The 15,903-nt window shown below is 37.7% G+C and overlaps 1 protein-coding gene across 1 annotated transcript in view; it reads right to left on the reverse strand.

Moving 5' to 3' along the window:
• Nucleotides 1-15,903, reverse strand: part of ATP12A (ATPase H+/K+ transporting non-gastric alpha2 subunit) — a 129,525-nt gene that overhangs the window by 55,708 nt on the left and 57,914 nt on the right. Inside the window, exons 13-15 of the mRNA XM_085647250.1 lie at nt 4,702-4,877; nt 1,667-1,803; nt 1,049-1,199 (exon numbers count right to left, since the gene is read on the reverse strand). Coding sequence (XP_085503376.1) covers nt 1,049-1,199; nt 1,667-1,803; nt 4,702-4,877 — 464 coding nt within the window. The remainder of the gene's footprint in view (nt 1-1,048; nt 1,200-1,666; nt 1,804-4,701; nt 4,878-15,903) is intronic.

A 15,903-nucleotide genomic window follows, 5' to 3' on the forward strand; every position in this document is an offset into this window, starting at 1 on the left:
CAGTGTGATCTCATTAGGTAGGCAAGTTCAAAGAAACAATTTATGACAAAGTAGCACATGTTCCCTTATAACAACTTTATGTGGTATAATTTCTTTGAAACCATGGCAACCGGTTGACAAACGGTCAAATACTTCCCATAACACACATAGCTATGCAAGAGATTCATATCGCATGACATTCTTTCTAGCAAAATTATCTCAAGCATGTAGAGTTCACAGCACTAACCCCATATAACAGCTGGTGACTCTCAAGTAAATATGGATTCTCTCTAATAATAATGGGCAGCAGAATAAGAGAGAGCTATTTGCAAATTCACATCTAGTGAAATATATAGTTAATAGGTAAAAGAAGACGCCAGTAGTATGAGGAACTGTTATGGTTCATTTCTAAAGAACACTTTCTACTATTGCCTGTCAGTGTTTTTCACAGTACAGTGTCTTTTCTCATAGTTACAAATTTACCATTACCAGCCAGAATGCAAGTGCTATTGTGACGATATGTTCTAGGTATTGGGCTTGACAAACAAACTGCACTTTGTGGTACATTTTGTAGTGCTACAAAACAAATTACAAAATGTCCTATAAAGTGTACATTTTGCCTTATACACGTGGAGTTCTCCACCCTGATTGCACAGTCTTTGCACATGCAAGTATAGATTTTTGTAGAAAATGTTGGAGAGACACAAAGAGAGTTGGTGATAAATGAGGTAGATTTACTACTAAAGGGCATGGGATTATGGAAGAGTACGAAGGGTTTTGTGAGGGTCAGGAAGGGATTTATCGAGGGACGTCACCCAACTATACAAGAGTAAGCCATTACTGTGGGGGTGGGCACATGTAATTTACACTTTTTTAGTAACTTTACACTCAGAGTTTGTGACTACCGAAAAGTAGTAAATTTAGTACAAAGTGTAAACTTACTCAAACGTGTTACTTAACTTTGTGAATTAGGTCTAATGTGTTCTGATTCTGCTCCTCTGTTTTATGCACCCTAGATCTCTTTGTTGAGCTGTGGGTGTATGATTCTGTAAATGGCAATCTTACTTACCAATCTCTGGCATCCCTCCACTATAATCAGTTTTTGTTGTGGGGAAGTTCGAGCAAAGACAATTTCAGAGTGGTTGGCCAAGATGTCGTCCAGTTGGTCCAGTGACATATCCTTCAGGTCTCCTCCATTTACAACTGCAGCTTTTGCATCTCTATGAGAACCAGGGACATAGACAGGAGAAACGTAAGAAACAGCCTGCATATTTCTCTACAGGAGCCCAATTGTGTTTGGATGAGGGAATTGCAGGATAACATGTGTGTGATTTGGACTTTGGGGAGCCTACAGGCAGAAGAGAAAAGTGGCTAGAAATGTTGAGGAGTGTTATTAACAGGAAGGAACAGTGGTAGAGGTAATAGGGTTTTCTTTCAGAATTGGGGATAGTTTCTTGAATACACTACTTTGCAATGAGGGACAGGCTGTAAGGAAAAGCAATGGACAGAGTTGTAAAGACAAAGCAAGAGAATCAAATATCTAATTTAAATAAGGTGAAAGTTACAGAGAAGGAAGGTATAAAGATGGAAATGCAGGGATTACGGATGGGCAACATGAGAAGAGGAAAAACGCATGATGCACTGTCGGATGAGCAGTGATTTGTTGACATAAAGAATTTATAGTCACCTTTTATTCACTTGATCAACAGAAATGTTTAGACGAGTGGCAATATCCTCCACAGTTTCATTGCCCGCTGAAATGATTCCAACACTCTTAGCAATAGCTTTTGCAGTGATAGGATGATCCCCAGTGACCATGATAACCTTTAAAGAGAAAGTTGGATATATCACATTTTCCGCATCAACAAGTTATATATTTCTCTAACCCTTACAAAGAAACACAACTTAATTGCTTGTTTTTGAAGTTCAGTCAAGCTTGGCATGCTTGCTCACAAACCATCTGGCATAAAGCTGACAAACTGTGTTTCTATGGGGTAAGGAAAGAAGGATAGAATCTCATGATAAGAATACAAGAACACCAGGGACATGCAGTGAGAAGCACTAAGCCAAATTCTTATCACTGCTAATAATTTCTATATCTGGATACATGACCATTAATCACACGAGCCAGGGACTCCATTTAGTTCTCATCAATCTCATTTCTCACCTCAGAGCCAAATTATTGGACTTAATTGCAAGCTTTCCAATAAATGGGTCACTTTTCGCCTGGTATTTTTCCCTGCTTTTTTAATGGCTGTCATTTTTTGACAATAGAAGTAGTCACTGTGAGGCAACTAAATTTATAATGCTCTTTAGTCAAGGTATGTAAACACGCCACATAATATAGTGAAGCCATATTGGTTTTATTGGTTTCAGCCATGCTTTTTGTCCACGCCCTACTTGGAATTTTCATATGGCTTTGGTTTTTACCTATTTAGTATTCTCTCCTTCCATCTTTGTGAACGACCCCTTTTTATTCTGCTGTGAACAAAGAACTCAAATATCTTCTTTTCCAGGGATATCTTCAAGCCTGTCACATTATTTGTCTGTCACCGATATCTTCTATACTTAATTGACTTCTCTTTTAATTTTTCTATTTCATTTCACTTTAGGAACTGCCATCTTATTTTCAAAATGCTGATTTATTTCCACAATTGTTAGTGATTATTTATTTTGTATACTTTGATGATTGTATTTTTACTATATGTTTGTGACTTTTGTTTCAATATTTATTTTGTTCCTGTATAATTTAACTAACTAGCTGTCATTTCAATGCCATTTATATTTACTTTTTGGTGTAACTTAATGATAATCTAGATTTGAGTGACTGATGTATTGAATTATTCAATCAAGGCCAGAAAGAAAATGCAAGAATCAACTCGACAAAGTTCATATTTGGTTAACCATGAGGACAATTAAAAGGCATTTCTGCAGGACCTACGTCCATGAATATTATGGAATTGTTCTCTCCTGTCTATTAAGTGTGACTTCCCAATGCCACATTCTCATCAATTTCAATAAGAATAGCGAATGGGAGTAATAAAGACTTGAAGCAGTGCAGTATAAAATCAGAGAGAACAAGCAATTTATGTGTTTTGAGCTGCCCTGTAACATTTAATAATTCTAGTTTGCTATCTCATTTAGTGCAGCAAGAGCATATTAACAACTGATCTGTATCATGAAGCAGTACTTTGAAACTTAAATTATAGCTTTAGAGAGTAATAAGGAGGGTCTAGATCCGGGCAAAACGTTAGCACCCAAGTACCCAAAACCTAAATCATGGGCAAGATTTACACTACCTTTATTTCCCTCTGTACCATTTACTCCAAAAATTAGATCTCAGGGATCAGAAGGTGAGTATTTACTTATTGCATGATTATCAAGATCAGTACTCAAGATAATTTTAATACAAGAAATGGGGTAAATATGCATAATTATCTATCAATATCAACTATAATAAAACAACATACATCTAATTCTGGCCTTTCCCCTTGACTATTCTTGTGTGTGTTATAATAATTCAGATGCTGGTGAACATGTGCTAATTTCAGAAGGAAGCACATAACATACAGCAGTAAAAGAGAGGCAATCCCATGTACAGTGTAAAAGAGTGCAATTCATGCATAATTAAATAACTTAGAATGAGTTAGACACTGAAGGCCTTAGTTAGAGTTTGGCAGATGTGGTACTCCATCACCAACTTGGAAGCTATCTGTTTACAAGTGCATTACTGCCTATGGCACTTGTAATATGCCGGAGGAGGTATCCTTAATGATTTGACAGCGTATCACATCCCCCAAACTCTAAATAAGGTCCTTGTCTCCAAAGTAATTTCAACTCTTGATACATTTGAAAAGAATTTTCAAATGCCATTTCAGCGAGACACTACTTACTTAACACACACAAAAGTCATTGAAACCATTTATGGTCTGAAGTTTTTACAAAAGTGAACCGTTTTGCAACCCTTTGGGTGCATGTAAGGTACAATAGTGGCATCTATGTAGGAACAAAAGATTTATAGATTCATGGAATCAGGAATTTACAGACATTTATGCATCCAAACCAATTCTCCAACTTTGGAAAATCTGAAAGCATCACAGACTTATGTAGTCATAGATTTAGGGCTAGCATGCACTATTCCCTGTGGACACACAAGGTTGGGCCAGAGAGAAAGTAATATACACGCACAATGTTTTTTTCACAACACATTTGCATGCCTACTTTTAGTGTAAACAACGTTTTTGGGTAAATGTGCAAAGCTGGAGTTAAAACACCCAAAACAGCCACACATTTCAGTTGGCTGTTTAGGTTCTACTTGGAAAAATATAATTGAGGTGGGGAGAAGAATAAAAAAAGAGTTAGATGTGCAAAAGCACATGTATCAATACTTACTCCTGGATTGTTTGTCGAGCAAACAATCCACGGGAATAAGTATAGGACACTAGAAGCATGAACTGGCATACAGTGATCTTTGGTGAAGCCTCTAAAAGTTTGAAAACTTTGAAAATCGTAGGAGGAAGTGTGCAAAGCAGAGACTTCTAACTTGTTTTATATTCTTGTGAATTAGCAACTCAGTCTTTATCTCCCAAACACATAATTATTAGTGGAAAAATAAAATTTGTAGAAGTAGAATCTATGGAAATATAAAACTGTTGGCTATGAACGGGGTAATTGATCCTCAAAAACTGACAGTGCTCTCAACCATCCTGAAACATGTCTTACCTTGATTCCCGCACTTCGGCATTTGGTGATAGCATCTGGGACAGTGGAACGAGGTGGATCAATCATCGACATGAGCCCAACAAAGCATAGGTCAGAGGTTGGAAAGTTCATGCTGTCCGTATCAAATGGGTAGGTGTCTGGAAACTCATCATCAGGCAAAAAATATTGGCAGAAACCTTGGGGCGAAAAAAGAGAGAACTAGATAATTAATGTTGGAATTGGAGAAGAGTAAAATAGAGGTGAAAAAGGTAGAATAAATTCAGAAAAAGAAGGCACACACAGGGGCTCAGTTGGATGGATATTGTCAGACAAGGAAAAATATTGTACTCAATTACCAGTAAGATATGCCTGTGTTGCCCATACACTAATAAATTTAACTTTTCTAGAAGCAGAGATATGCAACAATGATCCACATCAAATTTTCAGATTATCCAAATGGGACAAAATGTACATGCTCTACATCTGAATATGAATGATGTATATAGTCTGTGGTTTTCTGAAAACTGGTCATGGATACGGCCTTCATGATCCAAAGCTGGACACACCAGTCTATCATTTATTTCTCATTGGAATATATTCTTTAGCCTTTCCTACACAATTCATGGGAACATGAGGAAAATATCAGTTTAGTTGATAAATGTGCTGAGTTCATGTCAGGGGTAGGGGCTTGGGAGAAGATCCAGAGTCAACGATTGTATGTAAAATATTAGTAAAAAAATAAAAGTAAAAAAGTAGAGATAAAAAGGTAACAGCTGTTGACAAGTCACATTTTTACCACAATATTTGTGAAGTGTACATAAACATATTTCAAACCTTAAACCAACCACTAACTGTTGATACTTTCTTAAGCATAACCCTAACTTTTTTTGCACTTGCATTAGGTTGTCTTGCCATTTTATGGGGCTATACACCCAGTTCCCTCTGCTTGAGGCACACTTCTCCCTGGCCTTCTACTTAACACATCCCTGGCACCATGACCTATACTTTTAATTATCTAACTGTAACCATAACCCTAACCAAAGCCCTAAAGCAGTCTAACATTATCCCCCACTCTTACACCAAGAATTATCCCAACCCTAAACAGAAAACCTTATTTTACATCATCCTATTCTTAATCCTAACCCAACCGCTAAAATAAATTCAACCCCATCTTTGACACTTACCATCATCATGGCCCTAACCCTTTTACCTTCCCAAATCCTACCATTTTACATCATCCTTCATTCCATGCTGCACCCTACTCTAACCCTAACCCCTGCCTTCTTCGCTGCTGCTCTACACTTTTTTGTTTATTGGATTCCTTATGTATTGTCATTGTAAGCCTTTCTAATTGTTGTTTCTACTTTTTTGTTTATTCTATGTGCCTATTTTGATTCCTTTACTAAAACTCAAGATAGTTTCACAGAATATGGGACTCTACAGTGGGTATAGTTAAAGAAATAGAACACAAAGTGTGAATTTGCAGGTTATCTTCTTTTTTAAAGTGTTATTTAGATTTGTTTTATCTTAAGAATTTCTAAAGTGCAACATACTACCAGAAAACATTTTTCTGGTTGCTGATAAGACCATTACATGGTGCACGGATCAAATGAAATTGTAATACTATAGACAAAATATTGTCTCAAATTGAATGACTTGGGGATATCTGAGATTCTAAAGATTTTCATAATGTATGAAAAAAAAGGTAGAGAATTCCAATATCTGGTAGCTGCCAAAGAGAGGGCTCTTCTTCCAGCAGTTTTTCAGCTCAGCCTTGACACTTTAGGAGCGTGGCTTCCGCGCCGAAGTAAGATGGCAGCGGACTGCTGAGCTCCGTCATATTCACGGAGCTAATGCAGTTTAATTAGTCTTTCTTTGCCATGCTAGGTACCTCCCGGTGAGGATTTCGGTTACCTGATTTCCCTGCACATCTGCAACTCAATGGGAACTGTCAGAGGTACGTTATTCATCCCCTGGTGCCGCTGCGGTGATTTTCCTGTCACACACGTGAACGACTGACATTCCGTAAGCGCCCTGCTTGCGTCCTTGGTCCCTGCCCTCTTCAGCTTTACTTGGTAACCATCATCCTCTTCCAAATATGTCTTTATTGGAATGATTTCTCTGCAGTCCTGCCTCATTTTATCTCCACTTTGCACAAATGGATTTTGCCTAATAACGTGGTCCTATGAATGACACTATTTGTCTTTTTTCTTACTGCATCCTCATGTGTATTTCCTTGTTTGTTTTTTCCTGCAACTGGCACCTTTATACACAGGACACATAGTGAAAGAGTGCTTCATTGATCTATTCTTCTTTACAATTCTTAATATGTCAATACATGTTTTACAAGTAATTACTTGAATATTGCCCTGCCAAATTATTCACACCATCATTTTAGCGCATGGGCAGGATTATGTCTTTTCAAAAGCTTACGCGACATTCAGTCCACTATGTCCACTATGTCCACTATGTCCACTATGTCAAGAGGGCCAGTGACTTGCACAATACAAAGCCAAAAAGAACAAAAACTGACCTCCATCACCAATTCTTCCATCTCATAATCCTGTTTTAGATACTATTTTGGATGAGTTGCGTGACCTTAAACCTTTCATGTGTGTAACTAATGAAAAATTGCAACAAATTGAGGATCGTTATGGAGGGTAAGATGCTTGAAATGGACCAACGTGGTGGTGATGTTCAAGAATAGGGCTACCAAACTTCCTATGCTAAAGCAAGACATTCAAAAACTTAAACTACATAATGACGACCTTGAATACCGAAATAGAAGGAATAATCTTCCCCTTTATGGTCTGCCTGAGAACCTTGAGGGCCCTGATCTTTTAGCCTTCTTGAAGAAGTTATTGCCTGAAGTTCTTGGCCTTCAATCTACATCACCTCTTAATATTCAGCGAGTGCATCGTTTGGGCTGTTTCCAGCCCCAGTCTGGTAAACCACGAGGTATCACAATGCTCTTTTTTGAGAAACACTCACTTGATGCTTGTCTTGAAGGATGCTAAGGAAAAGCATCGCCTTGAATGGTCTGGCCACAACATATTTATTTCTAAGGATATTTCCAATGCAACAAATGCTAGAGGAAAAGAATTCCTAGCCCTTCGACCTCAAATGAGGTAACTGAACATTTGTTTTGGCATTCTACATCCTTGCCTCTGTAAAATTACCTATGAAGGCATCTCGCGATCTTTTCATAATCCGGCTAAACTAAAAATAGTTTTACAAAATGTTATATAAGTCAGACTATTGGAACTAATGCTCAATGTTCTTAATATATTTAATTTTGTGCATGGCTTCTCTTATGAATGGCTGTATTTCATATATTCTCTTGTTTTTCTCTCCATTGTCGTTCTTACTTTCAGTGCTAACATGCCTTATGCTCACTTTCTATTCTTTTCACTTCAGATCTGGCTTTTTGTCCTTGATCTGTCTCGTCATCCTTTTTCTCTTATTCTATTGCTTCTTTTTCCTTTTTTCCACCTCCTTTTTTCTTCTTTTTATTTTCCATATAATTGTATGAGTGTTTATTTATTCCTTCTTTTTATTCTAATTGCGGATTCTTTATGTTATTTTATTGTTGACATATGGTGTCTTTTTGTTTCCCTCATTGGTTTTGCAGCTTGTTGTTATTGTTTCTTCATCCTTACCTTTACCCCACAACATGTTTAATGTTGTCTCGTGGAATGTTCGTGGTCTGGGTCATCCCATCAAGTGTCAAAAGGTACTTTCACATTTATTGAAACTTAACTCACATGTTGTTTTCTTGCATGAAACTCATTGTAATGATGTTAAATACCTTAAGCTTAAACGTCAATCGGTTGGTCCTAATCTTCTTTCCATTCTTGATAATTTTAATGCTCTTGGAAAGGACATAACTCTTCAGCAGGTTATTGATGCTATTAAATCTTTTTTTTAAAGTCAAAGCTCCTGATCCAGATGGTTTAGCTATTGAGCTTATATCTTCCTTTCCCTCTTCTTTTGCTCCTAAATTACTTTACTCTTTAACTCTTTTTTTATTGAACTCTAAAGCTAATGGCTCTTTTTTAGACGCCCTTATTGCTATTATCCCTAAATCAGATAAGGATCCTGCCCTCTGTAAAAACTATCATTCAATTTTGTTAATTAACTATGATTATAAATTGTTTGCTAAAATTCTGGACTCTTGGTTGGAAGAAGCTATCCTCCCTTCTTTTTAAGCCTGACCAATCTAGTTATATTAGGGGCAGATTTGATTCTGATAATGCTAGGATGTTCTCTAACATCCTTGCTTTTGGGAAAAAATACCCCTCTCCTCTTGCTGCCTTATCCTTTGATGCTGAAAGAGCATTTGATCACATAAATTGCCAATTTATGTTTAATACTCTCCACTGATATGGTTTTGGCCCAAATTTGATTTCATTTATCAAACTACTATATTCTGAACTGCGTGCTTGTGTTTTTGTTAATAGACATTTCTCCACTTATTTTAAATTACATAGAGGCACTAGACAAGGATGCCCTCTTTCACCTCTGCTTTTTCTTCTCTGTTTGGATGCTTTCTTGAACGCATTTGTTGTAAACCTTTTATATCTTGTTTTAAACATAATTCTCGTGAAATCAAACTTTCAGCTTTTGCAGATTACATTCTGGTTTATATGTCTAATCTCCTGACCTCCCTAGATCCCTTTTTGCCAGAGATTGATTTATAATCTAATATTTCTGGTTACAGGTTAAACTTCTCTAAAACTGAGATTTTACCATTAAATTCCTCAAGCTATCATTATGTTTGATAATACTAATTTTGCATGGTGCTCTTCCAAATTAAATACTTGGATGTCTGGTTTTCTCCTACTATTTCTAATACACTTTTTCATAATTGTAATGCTCTAAAACTTAAAATTCAAAACTTACTCTCTACCTGTCCTCCCCTTCATTTATCCTGGTGGGGTAGATTAGATACCAATAAAATGATGCTTGCGCCACATGTTCTACTAATACTTTCTATGCTACCCTTCAAAATTTCTAGTTATTGTTTCTCCCAAATTAGCTCTATTTGCACCAAATTTCTTTGGAATAATAAATGTGCTTGTATTGCCTTATCTGAATTAAATTCGACCAAAGACTGAAGGTGGGGTACGTTTCCCCAATCTTAAGTTATATCATACTTCTTTTTTAATGTGGCAAATTTATGCTTTGACTAACGACTATCATGACTCTCAAATATAACAATGGATTATTTTTTAACATTCTTTACTACATGATTTTTCATTTTTTGATGTTGTCTTTATGTCTAACTGTACATTTGTATCTAAAAACCCGATTTTAAAATACTCCCAACATTTGATGTATACAATAGGTTCTGATTTTAATAAATTTTTTCTTGCATCTTCTATTTGGTATGATAAATGTATTGCATTTCGCCTAAAATCATCTTATTTCAAACACTGGAAAGAAATGGGTATTTTGTATGTTCATAATTTGGTATCCCAAAATTCCATTGTACCTTTTGCTCAATTACAAGAACGATATGACTTACCTAATTCTTGTTTACAACAATATAACCAATTATCGTCTGTGCTCCAGTCCTTTTTATTAATCAATAACTTTCCTCCTGATTCCATTCCGTTCACTCCCCTGACACCATTGTATAATATCACTTATGATTCCATCCCCAAAGCATCTCTCATATATACACTTTTAACCTCCTTTATTCGTATGAGATTTAAATCGTCTATTGAATTATTATGGGAAAAGGACCTTTCCATATTGTTCTCTGATCACCAGTGGGATAAACTATGGCGTAAAAAAATGTCTTCTTCCAAAGCTGCCAATATTACTTAATCTCTATTTTATGTGTAAAATAGAGCTGTTATCACTCCTTCTTTCATTCATAAAATTGATTCCTTTGCCTCTCCCTAATGCTGGTCTTGTCTTTCTTCCAATGGTATTTTAACCCACCTATTATACTTCTGTCCTAAAGTGTTTGATTCTTGGAAATCAATTTGGGTAAAATGTTTAACGATATTTCAATAAGGCTTGGGCATAGTTCGCAGAGTTTCACTACATGGAATTCTGCCAAGTGACAAAAAAAACTCAGCGGAGTTCCGCAAGTGGCAGAGTGTAGTGCGAACTGCCGTTCGCACTGGTCTTCCTGCCACGTGGGTAGAAATTCTACCCAAGTGGCAGCTCGCACTCACGAACTCACCGTTCGTGAGTGGGGAAAAACCTCTGCTGCAATATGTGGAGTGGAGTTTTCTGCACTTTGCGAGCTCCGCAGAGCGCGGATTGCAGAAAATTCCACGAACTGAGCGGAATTCACCGCCCAGGCCTAATTTCTATGTAATGATCCCTTATCCATTCAAAATGTTTTTCTTGGAACTATGTCAGCTGCTTTTAATAATCTTTCTCCAAAACCTGTATTATTTGATCTTTTCATTGCACTTGCCTTTAAGGTTATACTTGCTTGTTGGAAAGATAATTCTAAAATATATGTATATTGACATGGTGGAATCTTATTTGTGATGAGCATAGAACATCTAGTGTCTCTTCTTCTTCGTTATCTCAAAAAATGTAATCTGATTTATTCCCCTTCACTGCTTTTGTGTCCTCACACTCATCTTTATCCTAACCCCTATAGTTTGATCTTTATATTTTCTCCCTCCTTTCTTTTCTTCTCTCTATTCCTTCTTTTTTCTCTTTCTCTTTTTTAATGAAAAAAATAGAAAGAATTATACTTTGTTCATTTTATTAAATTCCACTATTCGATACATATAATTTTTTTATTTCTAAAGTACTGCTTGATAAATGGTTACTCGGCTCTGTAATATATCTAGTTTTATTATTTTGACCACTGTACTGTATACTACTCTTAGTCTTAATAAAAAATATTTAACAAAAAAAAAAACTTTGGCACTGTGAACAATTTTTTGGGGTGTAGCTTAAAAAGCAGCTAGGTATATACCATTGGAACTTGGAACAGAAAGAAAAGACATTGCAGGGATAGAGTGCCATGTGAGCCTGACTCATTGACTTAAACAGAATTCTCTCCTTCACTGGTAACCAATGTGCTGATGGCAAGGCAGTAGTATCATGACCTTGCTCTTGGAGCCCAAATAAAGTCCTGCAGCCATAGTTAGGGATTAACTGCAATCTCTGAATCAAATATTCAGGCTATTACAGGAAAATAGAATTGCAGTAATCCAGCAGAGGGGATATAAAGGCATTCGTTCAGTCAATCAATCACTCAAACAAATAAAAACTTTTTTCAGCTATATTGAAAATGCAATAGAACACCAATAACTGTCATGTTAATAAATATGACAATATAAGAAGCACATTTAAGAATAGTACAATTAGATGCATCAAATATTACAGAATAAAATATTGAGTTACAATACCTAACCACAAATTTCAAGTAAGACCCTTCCGCATATTAAATATTTAAATCAGACAGCATATGTAAATGCATTAAAGCGGGCCTACACTTAATAAAACTGTGTGCTTTAAGCAATGGGGTTAAAATTCTTAAGGAAAAAGATTTATAACATTTTCAAAAAACATAAAGTCAAAAATGAGGATTCAATATTTGCAATTTCTTTCATGTGGTAAATAGTTATAATATGCACTTAAAAAAAGTTAAACTGGAAAAAGAAGACTTTGATGCAGTAGAAATTGGCCTGACAAAGATAGTGCACAACTTATCGTAACACTGAGGTTTTTGATGCATGTGGCCCGGTTAGGCTTAGTTCCTAAGACATCAGGGCAGAAGGGCAAATCCAAAAAACAGCGAGGATATGTGTTGCTCAAAATTTAATTTTCTTTCCCTTCAGTTGTAAATGTTTTGCACTCATCCAATGAAGCACCTTAGTGAAACACTCATGAATTTGGGCAGCAGATTTATGATAATCGCCAGGTATCTGTTTGGTGATTTCAGTGTCCTTTGCATGCAGCTAGAGTCTAAAACCAAAGGTGTCAATATGGGGCTACTGAGGTTATATAAAGATTTTTCTCTATGAGAGTGTCTGGGGTTTGTGAACATTGCACACTATTTTACCTACAGGAAGTTAATTGTCAAATGTTGATTTAAGTTTTCTGTCTCTCTCACAAAAACAACATTTTTAGCCCTCTTTTCACCCTCTTTCGTAAGTTTACAAATGTGTGCTGTTTACAAAGGTTAAATTTAAATCACTTGCCACAAACTGCCATAGTGACGTCTTATCTTCCTGTGCCCTACTGTAGATTACATCCAAACATAAACATATTTCAGGTGTGAGTTTCCTATTTAGCCATCATATTGTTGCTTCCTGAGTGTAACTCTTTTTAGTTACTTCAAGGAAGTCACGCTACACTGCAGCTTAAATATAAATGTAAGACTAGCTTATTACACTTCCAGTTGCTGGAATAGAGTGGTGTGCCATACAACACTTGAAAAACACTACCAGTGACTTCATCATCACCTTTGTGCATATCAGCAGCCTTTTTTAACATTAGTCAAGTTGAGCCAGCTGATGTGCTAAAGGGGTTAAATATATGGCATACAACTGCCTTAGGAAATACAGGGAATAACTGTATGCACAGCTTAGCATTAGCAAAAACTATAATATCAGACTTAATTAAATGCAAAGTGTGATGACTATTGTTTCTAAATTTTTATCAGGACTTTTCTGAATGACACTTTTTATGGAATAGTGATGCATTTTGCATTAGCATTATGATGCCATTGGCCCCTTATATTGTTGAGTTATTGTGGAATTGTACACATCCTAATATTATTATAGTTAATATGAAATGAATATTAATATTACTGTTCCATTCTGGTATACGCCTGCATGCAGCACTAGGCTGCTCAGATCCTGGTGCAGGCAGGGAATAAGCATGGTGCTTAGATTTTGGAAGAGATCTCTTAGTTCCAGGGTACCCCAGCTGGCATGTTTCAGGGTCTCGTGCCCTGACCATGTTCTCTGAAATGTGGAGCAAAGTTGGTAAAGAAGACAGTGAAAGTCAAGTCTATACCTCAGATTATATACAAAGGCCCACAAAAAGGAGATACTAAATTGAAAATCAACAGCGTTGATGAAAAATCCAAAATATTGAATAAGTTAAGAACAAGAATAAATGTAATGGCTATGGTTAGCGTACAGGATTTGGTTAGGAGTACTTATGGGTAAGGGGTAAGCATATGATTAGAGGTAGATTTGGGCTCGGAGTAAGCTTATGTTTAGTGGTGGTGTTGGGATGGAAAAGTCCTCTACATGATGATGGACATGCAACCCTCTCCAGATAGCCCTAGCTGCAACTATATTTTGATCCTATATACCGATTTTTGGTCATGGGCAAACACAGATCGTGCATCTGCACAATGACCTATACGTTTTTCACAGATTGTGGTCTGTTAAACTGGAAAGGGCACACCAGGCACTACCCTTGTAATGGTAAAAGGCTACTTCCCTTACCAAGGGTTAAGTAACATGAGTGTGGCGTTGTGTGCATGCCATTTTTGTAATAGTGATCACCAGTGTGAACAGGCCTTGTTACCTATATAAATGGAGCGGGGCCTACTGACACCTACAGTGTTGCTGCTGTGTTCTTGCCTTGGTCCTGGCCTACATCAGGTTAGTATGTGGCGATGTGCAGTTTGTGAGTGCATGAGCATGATGTAATGTGTCTGTGCTTACGTGTGGTACCGTACATGGTGGTCTGTGGGTTCCATGTTGGAATCCCAAGGCTTTGGAAAGTCATATGGAGGTGGTGTATCCATCCCAGACAGGTTTATGTATTGCTTGCATTCCTGAAAGATGGATGGGACACACCCACACTGGAGGAAGGGAGAGCTAGGGCCTCCTGTGCCCTTCAATATGAGTGTTTGATTCAGGTAATGTCACTGGCCTCTGGAGCCTGAGCATACTGTCGGAGAGATGACGGGGCTGATAAGAGAAACACTGCAAGGACAGGGAATCATAAAGAGCAGGGCAGGGGACTTAGTAATCTTTTGTCAGTTATACATCAATATGGCTGACATCCAGGTGTGATTCTCTAAACACTCCCATGGCCTGTGTTGTGAGGCTATCAAGGTTGGAGATGCACCTGCTGTAACAGACTGCTTCCTAGACAAAAGGCAGAACAGAGGAGTGAACACTTCAAAGGAGGCAGCACCCACAGCACAAATTTCAAAGACTCAGACACTAAACCACATCTCTGTCTGAAAAAGGATTACAAAATAGTAGAGCTTGAGAAATGGTCAACTTGTCGAACTGTGTATGCACATGAGAGTGAAGAAGCTCAGAATGGCTTTTGCATGTTGTGACCTGGACTGGGGACCAAAGTCTGCTAGTCTCCCTCTGGGTGAGCAGACATCACCCAGAATCAAGACTACTTACCCCGAAGCCTAGTACACCAACATCTGCCAGCCTCCTTGAGGGAATGATGTCAAGTGTCAGATCTTACCCAGTAGATCCACATATGTGAAGTGTGAGATTCACGGCCCTGTCTGGACTGCAGCACCAATCGGTGTCTGTGTGGCACTGAAGTCAGTGACCAGGTATGCTGGGTGGGACCATTTTTAAGAATAATGGCCATCACCATGTGCAGCGCTGTGACCTGAAATGACTGTTGACCTACGTTCCACTACTGGTAACCCCTCTTATGCCAGGTGGGGGTCCATGGAGAAGAGAAAGGGTCATCACCCTAGTGTGGTGTGTGAAAATTAAGCATAGCTGGTTGTGACCAGTCTAACCAGCACAACTACTTTGTCATCAGAGACAAGACAACACCCAAGACCTACAATCATGATCAGAATGACTTAGCGCATGACTGGAAGAGCACAGTGGATGTCCAGCCACCTTGCATGCAGCGACAATACTACCGCTCAATGATTGACACCGGCACTTCAACCACAGAGCTTAATTGTCAGATGGTTCCAGCCATGTGACAAGCTCCTGGGCCTACCATATTTCAACACCAGCAGGTGTGGGTAAGACTGATCACCTGGCCGCTGAGCTTCTGAGGAACTTGCTCTGAATGTAGCCAAACACCGCTAATGCACTTTGACTTTGAAAGACACCCTGAAATTTCTAAGACTCGTAACTACTTGTGGATCCAAAACTGAATGTTGCCTCACGTGAATGGGGAGTAACCACACACAGTATCAGGGAATTTGGACTCAGGATTGTAACCAGACAATGTTGGAGTGATGGCCTTACAAAGGCTTTGTATATGATTTGTTGTGCGCTGTAT

The sequence above is a fragment of the Triturus cristatus genome, chromosome 3_2 (assembly GCF_964204655.1).
Source record: "Triturus cristatus chromosome 3_2, aTriCri1.1, whole genome shotgun sequence".
NCBI classification, from domain to species: Eukaryota; Metazoa; Chordata; class Amphibia; order Caudata; family Salamandridae; genus Triturus; species Triturus cristatus.